Raw genomic sequence first — 16669 nt, 5'->3', positions numbered from 1 at the left:
TAACTTATGTATGCACGAATGCACATGGGTTAGGGTACACTTGGATGCAAGTTCACTTGGAGGCCAGATGTCTGCTCAGATACCACCCGCCTTGGTTTTTGAAACAGGGTATCCTCCTGATCCTGGAACTTATGGAGTGTACTAGGCTGGCTAGCTTACAGAATTGGGCTGTTGGGCAAACCTTTCAGCTCCATGCATGGATCCCACCCAGGATGTCATTTGATTCCTGAAAGTCTACTTTGACCTTGCTAGACCACATCTAGTGGCTTGTGCTTTGGGATGTATTGGTAGCATTGTGATTCCCTGTGTTACTGTGGTCAGCTTTCTTATAGCATTGGCAGTTCACTGTTGATCATACATGCACACTCTCGAGCGCACGCACGCACACACACACACACACACACACACACAAACACACTACTAGAAGAGGGCCAGATAACATTGACAGCTCACTCTGAAGTCACTCCTTGTCTTCTTTGTCACACTGAACACTCAGAACTTTATCTGTGTTCCTTCTTCCTTGGCAAACTCAGAACTAAGTGATCCTGGACTGAAGCCACGGCTCCTGAGCCATTGCACCAGTTTCCTGCTCCCCTGTCCTGGCTTAGGCATGCAGTATTGAACACCACTGCAAGTGTTCTTTGAAAGAAGGAGAACAAACTGGAAGGTGTTATAGCAACAGAGTTAGTGGGTGTTGCTATAAATAATGGAACATTTGTTTTTAGGGTTTTTTTGGGGGGGCAGTCTGGTAATGGACAACATGTTCTTACTTGAAGCTTTGGGGGAGGGGCGGGCTAGAAAAGGTGAGTGGAACATGCATGGTTTGTGCTCAAAACATAGAAGAGACAGCTGAGTATTTAAAAATAACAGCAGTGACCCAAAAGCAAACAGCCGTGACCAAGTATGCAGAGCCGGAGTGCTGCAGGGAGAGCATCTGAGACTCTGACGTCACTCAGGACTGAAGAGCCTTGGCCTGCGCAGGAGATCGCTAGGCCTCTATGCTGGCCTGTCCTACCTGGCAGCTTCACTTCCGTTTACCTGGCGTGTACATCAAGAGGCAAGCAGCTCTTGTCACAGCACCTGCTGCGGATGGCGTCTTCTGTCCTCATCCATGTTTTGCCCATGTAAACACTTAGGCCAGGGGATAGAGAACATTATTCAGAACCCTGAAATTGCAAACACCCAGGGAGGTTTTATGCATTTTAAAACGACCAATCTAGGCCTTACTGCCCATATCTCATTAAGATGAGATCCAGTGAGGATTTGAAGGTAGAACTCTGTTCCCATGTCCTCCTGTTCCTAGGTATTGTGGGCAATTGATGGAGATGACGCATACATGTCCTCCAGAAGGGAACTGACACAGTCCACCATGGTAGTTCTCCAAGGGATGGGAGAGCCAGATCTCTGAGTGGAATGTATTCTCCTGTGTCCTAGAGGGAGAGTGCTCAGAATTTTAAGTAAAAACCATTCTTATTCTTCAGTCTGGTAAAGCTAAGACGATAATTTGTATTGATGTATTTCAGACTGTGTACAAAGCATGCTTTAGTGCTTGGCTGCTTTTTTTTTTATTCCAAAAATCTTGGCTGTAAGAGAATTAATTACGGAAGAGAACACAACAGCAAATAACTCTGGAGAGATTCTGACAACAAGGGTTTCAATGGCTGCCATGCGCTAATTAATTTTCACCTGTGGGGTTTTTTGTTTGTTTGTTTTGTCTTTTATTTTTAGTATTTGCATCAGGGAAGAAAATGAATGTCCTGTTGCTAGAGGGTACAGCCGGCCGCAGATGTGAGGGGAGAAGCGCTTCTGTCACCTCCAGTCCTGCCCAAGTCACTTTACTTTTTCCACTCTGCAGCGTCTCTTGGGGCTGAGGATGAAGGCTTCAGAAGCACAGTGTGACCGGCCCTCCTTGTCTCTGCCCATTCTTGACATACCAGAGAAAGAATTCCTCCCAGACCATCTGGGAAAGCTCTGAGCCAGGAGGAAGGCCTACAACCCCACCTACCCTTCCCAAGTCTCTGATCTTAGTCAGATGTGAGAAATTAAGACGTTTATTCCAGAGGAGCCCTGCCCCACGCCTCAGGGAGAAGTGACAGGACCATAAGTTAAGAGATGGGAGCAGATAGACCTTGCTCAGGGCCAGCATTCTCTGTCTTTCCCATGGCTCGCACCCTTCTCATCCAGCGGCATCTCCCTGCTTGGCCCTCCAGGGTTCTCAGTCATCAGTTCCCTTGGGCCGAGGTTCTTCCGCCTAAAGACTTTGTGATTTTGTGTCTTCTCATAGACTGACTCCCATAGACAGGAAAGTTAGAGCTAAGTGTGACTCCCCTCAGGTTCCCCTGCCCCTTGACTGTCACCTTCAGCACTCACATTAGCACACTCCAGAGAGGAAGCTGGCCTGTCCCTTCAGGGTCTTTGTTTCCTCCCATCCTTTTCGTGGCAGGATCTGTGCGACGGTTCATATGTTCAGCTTGACAGAATTGAAAATGACCTAAGAGATAAATTTAGCCAGTGAGGGAGTTTTCAGACGGAGTTCATAACTAAGGTTAATTAGGCTAAAGACCCAGCCTAAATGTGGGTGACACCATCCCATGGACTAGATAAAAAAGGAGACAATGGGGAAGCCATCTGAGCACCAGCATACATGCTCCCTGCTTCCTGATTGCAGACCAGCTGCCTCATACTGCTAACCACTCATTCTCTGCCATGGTACTCTCAAACCATGAGCCAAAACAAAGCCTTCCTCTGTGTCATTGCCTTGGCTGGGTATTTTGACACAGCAGTGGGAAAAGGAAATTAATCCAGACTTGGTGGCAGAAGGGTCCGGTCAGGGGAATTCTGACTTGCTTGTCTGCCAGCACCTGATTCCAACATTCTGGTCCTGACATGTGACTGTCAGCTCATGGATATTCCCTGCCCACCTACTGTGTGCCAGACTCCCCTGGAGCTTACATCCTTCTGAGAGATGAAGACTTTCCACCCTTTCAGACATGTCCTCGTTAACAAAGACATTGGTGAGCGTAATGCATACAGACGATTTACATGTATGCTAGCAAGACATGAGAACCTTTAGAGGGAAGTGAAGACCCCCAAATTCGAGGCTTAAACCTGAAAGTTTCTAGGCAGGTTTGATGTGTGAGGAGTCTTAGGAAAAGGTGACAGGACAGGAAGAAGAGCTAAGTGTGTGAGTCCCTCTGTCTGGGGCCACATTTGCCTGAGGCACAAGGAGGGTGCCTCCTGGGATTCTTCACCTGATGCTCCTTATCTTCTCAAGGACTCCAGGTGCTGTCTGAGATGTTGATTCCTACATCTCATCAAGTCTGTAGTATGGTGATTGTGGTGAAGGAACGGGGTGGGGTAGTGTAGATACAAGGAGAGATTACTTCTGCTAGAACTCCAGACCCAGGAAGACTCCCACCTCCCTTCCCCGGTCTCTATCTCTAAATCCACACACTGGGATGGACTTCATCAACCTCGTTGGCCTCTGCTTTTGTCTGAGAGTGTGGCAATGTTTCCAGGTACAGTTTCCCCTAAAAGTCATGCAGTATTTTCCCCAAAACTTTCTGCCTCCTTGTTCCTGTTTCCCCCCTCCCTTTAGAAAGGAGGGGATTCCTTAACTCCTCTTTTTGCACACTAATGGATTTTTTTTTAACCTTTTCTTCAATTTAATCTTGGCCTGTTTATTCCACTGAACTCTGAGGGTGAAGGAGAAATTCCCCCTTAGCCTAGTAAGTGCTGTGAAGTAAAAATGAAATTAGCAGGGAGTGAATGGATTTCAGATGGATTATGTATGACCCCCAACGTCAGGATGAGCTCCATTAGGCCTCACCACAGCCTACTGAGAAAGATGCCTTTTCTCCATCAGGAGAACGGGGAGCTCCAGTGATTACGTGGCCCCAAAAGGAGATTCAACTCAGGTCTGGGGAGCCGGCAGCATCCAGGCACTGAGATGGGCTTTGCATCCTTTTAAAAGTGAGAGGGGAGATTCCAGGGCCAGATAAGCTGGGTTCACCCCAGCCAGGTAAGAGATGCCTTGTCTGCTTCCCAAGCTTGGCCAGGGAGACAGAATCTGATTTGTTCTGTCCTCTTTCGAAGAAAAGGGGACCTGGCAGGTAATGGTGTCTGGGCAACCAGTGCAACAGATGAAGCCCCAGTGGCCTCGGACTTCATTCTGTATTGAGCAGCTGTTTGGTTGGTTTAGCTGAGAGTTTTGTCCTTTTGTTTGTTTCTATATACACAGTTGGTTTTAGAAAGTATTTTAGCTGAGCTAGCAAGATGGTTTAGTAGTAAGAGTGCTTGTCACTTAAGCCTTATGACATGAAATCAATTCCTGGATCCCACAGTGGAAGGAGAGAATCTAGTCCTGAAGGGTATACCCTTTGTTTTCCACACCCTTGCATCACTGGACCACTGCCTAGCCCAGAGCGTCACTGGACTGCTACCCATCTCAGAGCATCATCGGACCACTGCCTAGCCTAGAGCATCAGTGTGCTCTCTTAGATTTCATATCTGTCCTCTCTTGCATCATAATGACGGTCCTGGTTAGAATAAATTCGGTTAAAATGTTATCAAAATGAGATGTTCAGAACAAGGGAACATGTCCACTACCTATCATGTAGTCTGCCTGTCTAAGGTGGCTGAAGGACATTCCTCTGGGTCCTTTGCCTCAGTTGGAAGGTTGACTTTGGAAAGTGTCTGAGTGGATCTTCACCCTGGCTGGTTTCTATTGTTATCCTGGCTTGGTTGGTGACTACATCATGGTACCGTCTGTTTCTAGCCCATCCTACCCTCCCCCAAACCCCCAATTTGGAAGTGTCTCCTGTGCCTGTGAGCCTGACCTCACTCCCTGTCTCTTTATGTTTTACGCAGTGCCTTCCCCCAGTGCCTTGCTAGTAGACAACCCCACGCCTTTTGGAAATGCAAAGGAAGTGATTGCAATCAAAGACTATTGCCCAAACAACTTCACCACCCTGAAGTTCTCCAAGGGCGACCATCTCTACGTCTTGGACACGTCTGGCGGGGAGTGGTGGTACGCTCACAACACCACTGAGATGGGCTATATCCCTTCCTCGTATGTGCAGCCATTGAACTACCGGAATTCTACCCTGAGTGACAGTGGAATGATTGACAATCTCCCGGACAGCCCCGATGAAGTTGCCAAGGAACTGGATCTGCTAGGGGGCTGGACAGATGACCAGAAAGAATCTGGCAGACCCTATAGTAACAACCCTTTCTGGAATGGAGTCCGAACGAACCCCTTTCTGAATGGGAATGCCCAGCCCAGTATGGATGAGCTAAACCCCAAGAGTACCGTGGATTTGCTCCTTTTTGACACGGGCACATCTTCCTTCACTGAATCCAGCTCAGCGACCACCAACAGCACCGGCAACATCTTTGATGAGCTCCCAGCCACCAATGGACTCCATGTGGAGCAGCCCGTCAAGCGGGACAACCCCTTCTTCAGAAGCAAGCGTTCCTACAGCCTTTCGGAACTCTCCGTCCTGCAAGCCAAATCGGATGCTCCCCCAACATCCAGCTTCTTCACAGGCTTAAAGTCACCTGCCCCGGAACAGTTTCAAAGCCGGGAAGACTTCCGAACCGCCTGGCTGAATCACCGGAAGCTGGCCCGTTCCTGCCATGACTTGGACCTGCTCGGCCAAAGCCCAGGTTGGGGCCAGACCCAAGCAGTGGAGACAAATATTGTGTGCAAGCTGGACAGTTCTGGTGGCTCCGTGCAGCTTCCTGACACCAACATCAGTATCCATGTGCCGGAGGGCCATGTAGCTCCTGGGGAGACACAGCAGATTTCCATGAAAGCCCTGCTGGACCCTCCACTGGACCTTAACAGTGACAGATCGACCAGCATAAGCCCTGTGGTGGAGGTGAAGCTGAGCAACCTGGAGGTGAGTACCTTCATCATCTTGGAGATGAAGGTCTCCGCTGAGGTAAAGGGCGACATCTTTAGCAAAAGCACGGTGGTCCTGCAGTGCCTGAGAAGTGACTCAAAGGAGGGACCTTATGTGCCCATCCCCCTCGCCTACAGCTATGGGGACACGATACAGGTACAGCTGGACAACCTGGAACCCTGCATGTACCTAGCCATCGTTGCCCAGGGACCCAACATCCTCTACCCTTCCACTGTGTGGGATTTCATCAATAAGAAGGTCACCGTGGGTCTCTATGGTCCCAAACACATCCATCCATCCTTCAAGACAGTGGTGACCATTTTTGGACATGATTGTGCCCCCAAGACCCTCCTGGTCAGTGAGGTGACTCGGCAGGCTCCCAGTCCTGCCCCTGTGGCCCTACAGCTGTGGGGCAAACACCAGTTCATCCTGTCCAGGCCCCAGGATCTCAGAGTATGTATGTTCTCCAATATGACCAACTATGAGGTCAAGGCCAACGAGCAAGCCAAAGTAGTGAGAGGATTTCAGATGAAACTGGGCAAGGTTAGCCGTCTGATCTTCTCCGTCATCTCCCAGAACCCCAATGAGCTGTCCGACTTCACACTGAGGGTACAGGTCAAGGATGATCAGGACGCGATCCTCACGCAGTTTTGTGTCCAGACTCCACAGCCACCCCCTAAAAGCGCCATTAAACCATCCGGGCAAAGGAGGTTTCTTAAGAAGAATGAAGTTGGGAAGATCATCTTGTCCCCGTTTGTTGTCACTACCAAGTATCCGACGTTTCAGGACCGCCCTGTGTCTAGTCTCAAGTTTGGCAAGCTTCTAAAGACGGTGGTGCGACAGAACAAGAGTCACTACTTACTGGAGTATAAGAAGGGTGACGTCGTGGCCCTGCTCAGCGAGGAACGCATCCGTCTCAAGGGACAGCTGTGGACCAAGGAGTGGTACATTGGCTACTATCAGGGCAAGGTGGGCCTGGTACACACCAAGAACGTGCTGGTCGTTGGCAAGGCCCGGCCCAGCCTGTTCTCAGGGCCCGAGCTGAGTACCTCAGTGCTGCTGGAGCAGATCCTGCGGCCCTGCAAGTTCCTCACCTACATCTACGCCTCTGTGCGGACCTTGCTCATGGAGAACATCAGCAGCTGGCGGGCCTTTGCCGATGCCCTGGGTTACGGAAACCTGCCGCTCACCTTCTTCTGCCGGGCAGAGCTGGACAGCGAGCCAGAGCGGGTGGCATCTGTTCTGGAAAAGCTGAAGGAAGACTGTAACAACCCTGACAACAAGGACCGGAAGTCTTTCCAGAAGGAGCTGGTGATGGTGAGTGCTAGGCGGGTGTCCAAACCTCGGGTGAGCTTCCTGAGGTAGACAGGCATGGGTCATACCAGGCTGAGTCATGGGGATGCTGTTGAAGACATAGGGTAGGATCTTTAAGGACCCCAAGGATCCCTCTTCCGCTAGAGTTCCAAGCCTCTATGGTTTCCTGTGGTCCTGAATTCGCTGGTCAGTGTTGGACAACTTGACACAAACTATATAGAGAGTCCCTAGAAACAGGGAACCTACATTGAGAAACTGCCCCCATCAGATTGGCTTAAGGTCAAGTCCGTGGGGTTTCTTGGTTGAGGAATGATGTGGGAGGGCCCAGCCCGCTGTGGGGTGTGCTGTCCCTGTCTTGTATAAGAAAGCAGACAAAGAGCCATGGGAAGCAAGCTCGTAAGCTCCATGGTTCATGCCTCTGCTTCTGCTGGAGTTGCTGGCCTGGCTTCCTTTGGTGATTGACTGTGATCAGGATGTGTAAGCCTCATAAATCCCCCCCCCCCATTCCTTTCAGTCACGATGATTATCACAGCAATTGAAAGCAAACTAGGACACCATGAGAAAAGAGCATGGGGCTTATGATCCAGAAGCTTCTACCTGGGTCTTTGAAGGATATCTCTGTATCATTAGATCCCCCAACAGGCTGTGATATAGTGACAAAAGCCTTTGCCCCTAAGCCTGGCCTCGCTTTGATGCGAGTTCTTGCCTTATGTTGCCTGCCGCCTCCAACATCTGTCTCTACTGGGAAGCCTTCTTGCTGCCTGGGGTTCATTTGAGTCCATGGGAGCCAGACTCTTGGCTGATACAGAACAAATTGGCGTTCTAAGAAATGCTTTAGAAAGGAGAGATTCCATGTCTGGTTCTGAGACACACTGACCTCAGGCTAACTAGGGATGTTGTTGGAGACCTTTTTGGGGCTTGCAGCAACCTGCGCTTTGGAGCATAAGGTAGTAGAACAGCCCTGTGTTTTCCCTCAGGCCGCCCACCGCCATTGTGTGGTTCTGGCAGTCACCATTGTCAATAGAAACACTTGGTGAGCTCTTCTTGATCCTTCCTGCTTCCACTGTCCCCAGCTTTTTGGTGGCTCTCCTATTCCATGTCCTATCTTCACCTGCCCTTCTGTATGACATCATCAAACATCTCTCTGAGTCAATGCAGGTGACCCTCCAAGGTAGAGCAGGACATGTGTGTGACCCTTTGAATATGGCCCATGGTAACGTGTCATGACACGGCATGGAACAAACAAGCCTGAGACTCCCCAGGAAGGCAGATGGCAGTGTGGATTGTGGTCAGGAGGGCCCTTGACAGTTATGTCCCAGAGGATTTTGACAGCAGCAGTTTCACTGGGAAATGAATGAGGACAGCCATGGGCTCTGGATGTAGGTCTCCCACAGGGGTTGAACGTGTCTCTATATTCAGCTATATTGCCATCTGACATGGATTTCCAGAAGGTCATGGAGAGCCCCCTCTTGCCCTAGCCTTCCTGGCTAGTTGGAGCTCCCCAGGGGCAGTAGCATGTGTTTCCTGAGAGCCCTCTGACAGCATCCTTCATTGCCTGCAGAATTACGTGCTTCCATGGAACATAAACAGCATCTATTGTCCCTCCTACAGCTGAAGAACATTTATCTGGAATAGGCCCAGTTTCTTCCTCTGTGGGCAAACATCAGGGATGGGGGCTCTGTGCCGAGTTCCTAAATACTTTCATGGTCTGGCTCTTGCTCAGCATGGCAAGTTTGGAGAGGATTTTTAGCTCTTTGGTCTGTGGGCAGGGTTGGGAGGGTCCTGTGCACCACTGAGTCCCCTCTGCCTTCCTGACTGGAGGAGATGCACCTTGGCCTTGGGTGGCTGGAACTTGGCCCTGGGACAAGGGCAGTTTTATAATAAAAAAGAAAACAGCCTCCTCCGTTTTCTGTTCTCCCCAGTTATCTTGGACATTGCCTCTCGAGAAGCTGAATTTTAATAGCTGGCCAAACTTCAAAAACCCACTGCTGGCTAACCCCAGCATCGGCAACTTGCTTATTTTCTCATGGATTCACGACCGAGTGTCAGTCAGGGTTCCTATAGAATTGGCTGCAGCCAGCAGGTCACAGCTAAGCCAGTGCCCTCTTCTTGTGAACTACCTTAGCATCGTCAACACCTCTGTGCTGGCAACTATAACTAGAGTAAGTAGGAAATTGAAGGGTTGAGGTGTTCACTCTGCAGAGTGGAAGGGAGAGGTCTCACTAGGGGCTAGCCACCAGGCTCCTCCCCTGCACTTTGGGCCTGTGGCTGCCCATGCCTCTGCCTGTGGCCTTTTCTCTGTGTCCTGTATGCAGCAGCTGCCCCCTTGCTGGGAGCCCTTCTTGCCTGGAGCTCCTGACGATGAATTCTCTCAGATGTCCATTCCGATGTCCCTTCCAGCCCTTGATGGGGCAAGCTTGTGTTCCTGGATCTTCGTGGTGCTTGCTCAAGTCAAGTTTGCTGTGTATTTGTTTCTCATTACTGCCCTCCATTAGACCTGAACTCTACAGAGGAAGGAGGGCACAGAGGAAATCCTGGAAGAGGGAGGGCGGGAGAGAGAGAGTGAGTGGCTATGTGAGCAATGGCTTCAGCTAAGGGGCATCTGTGCTCTTGAGGGTCCCACCATGCTTCCTTCCTCTACTGTCATTCGCACCGTGTGTGTGTTTGTGTGTGTGTGTGTGTGTGTGTGTGTGTGTGTGTGTGTGTATCAAGGGCAATTGTCCTGTGTCACTCAAGGCCCCCACTGTCCTTGACAATGGGTGGAACTTTTCAGTGGATGTTCTACAGTTGGCTTTTCTGGGGCCATCTACACTCTGGTACCTTCGTGTATGTAATGGGAGGCACTGGTCGTTTTGATGACCATTGAAATTTGAGACCCTCTGGGAAGCCTGTGTGTTGTATTCCAAGTCACAGGCTCTTTCCAGGGAGCAGAGAACACTGTTGGGTACATAGATAGCCAGTGTCACTTCGAAGTCAGCTGGCTGAGAGTGACAGGAGACACTTTGAAAGTTCTGAGAAGCACCATCCTTAAAGTTATTGGCCCAGAACCTGGCAGGGGTGGAGGACTTGATTCCGTAGCCTGAAGTTTGGTCTGGGGGTTTGGGGTTGTTTCCCAGAGGGGAGAAACTATAGAATGTTCTGTTCTTAAGGTGTTGGGATCCTGGTACATCTGTTGTATGGTGTGGGCCTTGGGAAGAGGGTTTTCTGAGTGTGTTTGAAAGCCAAGTGGAAACACATGTTCATGTATGTATATTCTGTGAATACACTGAATGGGGAAAACAGTCTGACTACCGACTTGTGTCCACCCTTCTATATCTGAGTTACTGGCATCTCGCCAGCACAGGTTTTAAGTGGCCTGGGGAAAAAAAGGTCATAGGCAGGACCCCCAAGGAAGCAACTCTTGAGGGACTATGATGGACTATATCCAGTAATATGCTTTTTAGTTTAAGGCAATACACTTTAAAAAATATATTTGTTTTTATTTTGTGTGTGTGTCTGTGTGTCTATGTGTCTGTGTGTATCTGTGTGTCTGTGTGTGCTTTGGTACCCTTGGAAACTAAAGGGAAGCATGAGATTCATTGGCACTAAGTGACAGGCATTTGTGAGCTACCTAATGTGTGTGTTGGGATCTGAATTCTGGTCTTCATGACAGAGCAGCAAATGCTGTCACCTACTAAGCCATCTCACTAGTCCCAGGGAGCATGCCTTTGGTGTAAAACGCTATTTCCTGTTTTATGGACACTATCTTGAAAGGGCCCTGTGGTCTCTGTTCTTTTGAAGGGTGAAAAGTTGTTGATTGGAAATGAGAGGAAAAGAAGTTTAAGTAGAAAGAACCCACAGTGACATCATTAGAACCCTGGGTTGGTTGTGAAAGTCCCCCCGACTTCCCACCCCACCCTGCACCTTATCCTGGAGCCATCACTAAGGACAAAGCCTCCAGTAGTCCATGAGATCACAGCGTGGGACTTATAGAAAGAGGGATACAGTGGGCCCTTTGCAGGAATGTGTAGGAGAAGAAAGGAGCGAGGTTGTAAGGCACAAACCAGGAAGGCAGTTGTCTCCAGCAGAGCAGTGGATCAAGCTGCCCAAGACACCAAGGAGGGTGGCTATCAAGAGAATAAAAGAGTCTTGGCTGGAAAAGTGGCAAGGAGACTCAGGATGGATCAGGAGAAAAACCCACCTCATCCTGCAGACTAGGAGGCCACAGAGACTGAGCTGCTGGCAGTGTGGTTAACTGGGTAAAGACATAGATAGTTCCATTGGCCTTGTCCCTTGTGTCATGCAGGAGAGTTTTCCATCCAGACTGGAGCATCTTAGGAGCAAACACACTAACAAAAGCCCAAGTACTAACTTACCTATTTTCCTAAGAGCTTGCAAAACAGGTTAGCAGCCACATAGCCTGTGCCTGGCTGTTACTGTACATAATATCTTATAGTGACACAGCGTGTCCCTTGACCTCCCAACTGTCTGCAGTTGTTGCGATGGTTAATTTTAAAGTCAGCTTACCACAAACTAAAGTTGCTTGTAAAGAGAGTTTCAACTGAAGAATTGTTGAGGGTGGGGGGAATGTCTTGATTGATGATTGATGTAGGAAGACACAGCCCACTGTGGGCGGTGCCATTCTCTAGGCATGGGTCCCTGACACTGTATAAAACCAAAAGCAAGAAGCAGACCGCGGATGGGTGCGATTGTTTCTCTCTGCTCTTGACTGAGTATGATATGACTGGCCAGTTGAGTTTCCTGCCTTGACTTCCCCTTAGTAATGGAGTGTAACCTGAAATTGTAAGTCAGATAACCCCTTCCTCCCATGTTGCTTTAAGTCAGGATGTTTCTCAGCAACGGAATTAAAACTAGAAGAGCTGCTGCCAGACAACGTCTTTCTGCCCCGTGGAATGCTGAGACAGAAACCATGTGGCCTACAAGCCACAATTCAATTTCAGTCTGTCCCTTCACTCATATTAGCAAAATTCTATCTGAAATCAGTATTGTGTTTTATTTCCTTTGATATTTTGCAACATGCCTTTGTATATTTGAGTAAGCCATGTGAGGGGTGGGAATCTCCAGAGCTGGAATACTGAGGCGTACTTCCCGTTGCTAGCACTTACATGTATCCAAAGTTCACCCATTTGGAGGATGCACTCAAACACACTGAGTGGTATAGCAGCTGGTAACAGGCAGAGCTACTGCTGGGCTCAGAAAAAGTGGAGTGAGAAGAACCCAGTAGAATGTAGCTGATGTCAAAAGCACTAGTCTAGTCACTAACGGCTACTCCCAGAAATGGAGCCTTAGCTGCCCTGGACCTGACCATGTGCTCTCCCGACCAACAGTGGCCAGAGAGTGGCCTGAATTTCTCAGGACCTTTGTATTCTGTTCCCGGAGCCCCTGGGGAGAAAGCGGGTTTACTGGCTCCTGCCAAGAGTTGACTTGAATCCGAAGCAGGTGATTTTGTCGCACTCTGTCACCTAGGACATGAGGTCACCTCCAGAGCCAGCACCCAAGTGCATAGACACCCAGCTTATTTGACATGATTGAGAGACTTGCTGTCAAGCCCTCTGTTCATTTGCGTCCTCCCCAGGACAACACATAGAGAGCTGAGGTGACTTTTCCTGCCTCAGTTTATCCCTAAACTCACAGCCCATCAAACAGAGCTTCATCCTGACACTTGATCACCAGCACACCACACATCCACTCCGAGACACATGGCTATACACTTGATCGTACTTTTTTTCTGAAATATAACCACATACTTAATTTTATTAAAAATAATTTCTCTCCAGATATCAAAACCCAAGCGCTAATCAGCCCCTTTCAGAAGTACATAAGTAGTTGACACGAGGTGTATGTAACCCTTCCACCCTGGCATCGTGTTTGAGTCAGCTCCTGATACCATGTGCCCAGCATCATGGAGAGAACCTCAAGAAACTGGGGCCTGCTTCTGCCTCTGGGCTCTGTCTGAGAGGCTCTGGACTCAGCTGCTCTGCCAGTGTGTCTTATTGCCAGCACAACAGATGTGCTTGGCCAGCTTGAGTCAGGCCTTCCCATGGCTGGGAGTACCGCTCACCTTCCCCCTGCTGCCTCTGGAAAGAGTATCAATCCAGCCCTGGTTCATAGGTGGGTGGCTCATACAAAGACATTAGCCATGGTGGCCTGCACCCCATGGTCTTATATTTTTCATGTTATATTCGAAAAGCCCTTAAAGGCATCTGTATCCTCTTGCACATACATGCTGCCAGGCATGGGGCCTGGACGCCACATAGACCTTAGAACTCTTAGGATAAAGAGCATCATCTGCAGGTTGCTGTCCCCCACAGCCAAGCCTTCCCTGGCCTCATACTGCATTTCATCTTCCCAGGCTTTGCTGAAAATGGACTGTCAGGGCCTGGTGGTCAGACTCATCCAGGACTTTGTGCTCCTGACCACAGCTGTTGAAGTGGCACAGCGCTGGAGGGAACTGGCTGAGAAGCTGGCCAAGGTCTCCAAGCAACAGATGGACGCCTATGAGTGTCCTCACCGAGACAGGAATGGGGTAGTAGACAGTGAGGTGAGTGGGGCTCCAAGCCCTTGGCTACTTTCTTTGCCCCTCCGTTCCTAGGATCATTGGGGTACAATAATGAATGATCAACTTCAGGCACTTTAGCAGCGTAAGCTACAAAGTATACCCTGGCTAGGTGGGAGCCATCATCCTGTTCTCGGGATCCTGGCTTCAGAACCTGGCGTAGAGAGATCAGGGCTACTCTGGGAGGTGTGGACTGTCCTCCCTTGCTAATTTTACTTTTAAATTACCTCTTGTAAGATCAACGGGTATATTAACAGAGCCCTGGGGAGTCTGCTGCATTGGTTAAATTCCTGCTACATTGCCTAACTTAGACAAAGGTTGGGTATGCTAGAGTCATGCCCGGACACTACCTGTTTGTGGAGGTGACCCTGGAAAGCTGATTCAGACTCACAGGGGAGGGAAGCAGGAAGTCCCAAGCATAAGGGTGTGCTTTCTTTGCATGGGCAATTTCTGATACACAACACAGGTGAAAGCAGGTGCTGTAAGGTAGGAGAGATCCATCCTGTGACTCAGACACAGGACACCACCCTTTCCCTGTGTAGGCTGAGTCACACCAATGGCTCCACCTGCTGCTGTGTCACAGGAGTGACTGACTGAGGGACCTCACCATCCTGACCTTTCTCTCTCTCTGTGTTTTTGTTCACTGTATCACCCAGGCCATGTGGAAACCCGCCTATGACTTCTTACTCACCTGGAGCCACCAGATTGGGGACAGCTACCGAGACGTCATCCAAGAGCTGCACATAGGCCTGGACAAGATGAAGAACCCCATCACCAGACGCTGGAAGCACCTCACGGGGACACTGATCCTGGTGAACTCACTGGACATTCTGAGGGCAGCTGCCTTCAGTCCTGCAGACCATGATGACTTTGTGATCTGAATGGGGCCCCTGCCCTACTACTCTCCAGAACTGAGACTCCACCCACCAGGGCTGGGACTCCGCCCATCATCAGTCCACAATGGGGGCTGTACCGTCACCGTCACCGGATGGTGCAGGGAGGGATGGCTGCCTGTCTGCCAGTCATACCCAGGAGGGACTGAGGACTTTTGACTCTCTTCCTCTCCCCTCTATCCAGGGGCAGGTCCCAGGGGCTTTCTACTTCCAGTTGCCAATTGTGTTGCTTTCTATTTGTTGAAATGTATGTTTAAATTTAAAATCACTTTTTTTTAACAGAAGACTTAGACAGGACATAAGAAAGGTGGTATCTAATTTTTTTAATGGACTGTAAAGGTTATTTAAAAAAAAAAACTCACCTTAGTAAAGGCAAATGCTGTTGAGGTTTTTATGTTCTTTTAAGGCCTTTTTAAATTATGTTCCAAGTGTATATAGATATTTTAAGGCCACAGGTATTTCTGAGTCCCAGACATATCTTGCATTTCGACACTCAGAGTGGGAACAGAGTTGGCTCCATACAGACATTTTCCACTTGTCGCCTGTGAGAAGGCAAGTCCATGGGACTGGTGGCTTTCAGTAGGTGGCCCTGAGGCTGCCCACCCTTCCTTCCTTCCATCTTGCTGTCCTCAGTGGCCATCCACACAACATGTTGGTCTGTGTGCTTCAGTGAGCTGCAGAGTCCCCGTATGGTAGCTCAGCACCATTCAGATTCTCTCAACAGACAAGAAATCAGCTGGAGTTGGAGGTCCCTGTCACCCCTGTGTATTTGGTTATTTGCAGTAACCATTCTGAAGAACGGTGCCCCCTGAGAATAAGATGGTCCCTTGTCACTCAGGGCCATTGAATGCTGTCTCCTTCAGGGCAGCTCTGCCTCTGCTATAGGTGGGAGGAACACCCTAGCACCTAGCCAGAACCTAGTGACCCCTGGCTCTTCCTTTGTCCACCATGGTCACCTAGTGACTTTTCAGGTGACATAACTTGGTGGCGTGTGGAGGTGCCATCTACCGTTGCCAAACTCCACACTTTATCTCTCATATTTAACCTCCTCCTTCCTGGTGCGCCCACATCTCCTTAGGAGAGAACATAGTTATCCAACAGTATAAATATTAGCACGGGGAACACTCTCCCTGAGTGATGCTCTCTGGAAGGTTGAGAGCTTGCAGAGGATTGTATTGAACTTCAAGGTGATGGGTCATGTGGTCCATGTTGACTTCCAAGGTCACAGTAGCTCTGGTATTTGGGGAGGAAACAAGAAGAGAACACACACCAGAAAGATCAACAGTTACGTGACCCTGGTAATGGGAAAGACTCAGGCTATCTGTTTACAGGGGGAGTTCCAGATCCTCCATCTGCGTTGCAAGCACAGTCTGATGACCAATATACAACCTCTGCGTTGAGCTGAAACGTCTATAGCTTCTGAATCAGAACTGCAGACCAACAGACTTATAAATAGTAGGTATTAATGCTGCAGGAACTAAACCACAGGACTCCCTGGTCATCACAGTCATGTCCGTCACTACACCTTCATTTTGCCCAGAGAGCATCTCTTTCTGCCTTTATCCCCAAAGAAGAAACAAAACCAGTTGCACCTTAAACCATGGATATTTTTCCTCAGGGGCTTTGAATAGTTTCCTATGCAACAAGTCTTGTAGCACAAATTAAATTCTACAAAAGTTGCAGTAAATTTTATTTGGATATTTTAACTGGTTAGTGTGTGTATGTGTGTATGTGTGTCTTTCTGTGCCCAGCCAGACTTTAAATAAAAACCAGCATAAAGTCAGTGAATAGGTTCCTGTCAGTCGCTCTGACAGTGTGGCAGTTGGTATATAGGGGACACTTTCTCTTGCTGGTAACTTAATTGCTCCTGAGTGGGGAGTGGGGAGTCATTACAGTCAAATAGGAGTCAGTGTTACCCCTGGCACCCAGACGAAAGAGGCAGATGTCTCTCCTTGTTCCTGGGCTCTACCACCTGGAACTAGTACCACCATCCCCCATAA

At 49.2% G+C, this 16669-nt stretch overlaps 1 protein-coding gene across 3 annotated transcripts in view; it reads left to right on the top strand.

The window, feature by feature from the left end:
• The window catches only part of Sh3bp4 (SH3 domain binding protein 4), an 80022-nt gene extending 63647 nt beyond the window's left edge, over positions 1-16375 (top strand). For all 3 annotated transcript variants that reach the window (XM_028755416.1, XM_028755417.1, XM_028755418.1), the window contains 3 exons: positions 4870-7223; positions 13573-13761; positions 14433-16375. In XM_028755416.1, the coding sequence (XP_028611249.1) occupies positions 4870-7223; positions 13573-13761; positions 14433-14657 (2768 nt within the window). In that variant the 3' untranslated portion in view covers positions 14658-16375. The remainder of the gene's footprint in view (positions 1-4869; positions 7224-13572; positions 13762-14432) is intronic.
• Positions 16376-16669: the final 294 nt, after the last annotated feature.

This window comes from Grammomys surdaster, unplaced genomic scaffold (genome assembly GCF_004785775.1).
Source record: "Grammomys surdaster isolate TR1022 unplaced genomic scaffold, NIH_TR_1.0 126059, whole genome shotgun sequence".
Taxonomy (NCBI): domain Eukaryota; kingdom Metazoa; phylum Chordata; class Mammalia; order Rodentia; family Muridae; genus Grammomys; species Grammomys surdaster.
The sequence above is the reverse complement of the archived record's forward strand: the minus strand, read 5'-3'. Positions and strand labels throughout refer to the sequence as shown.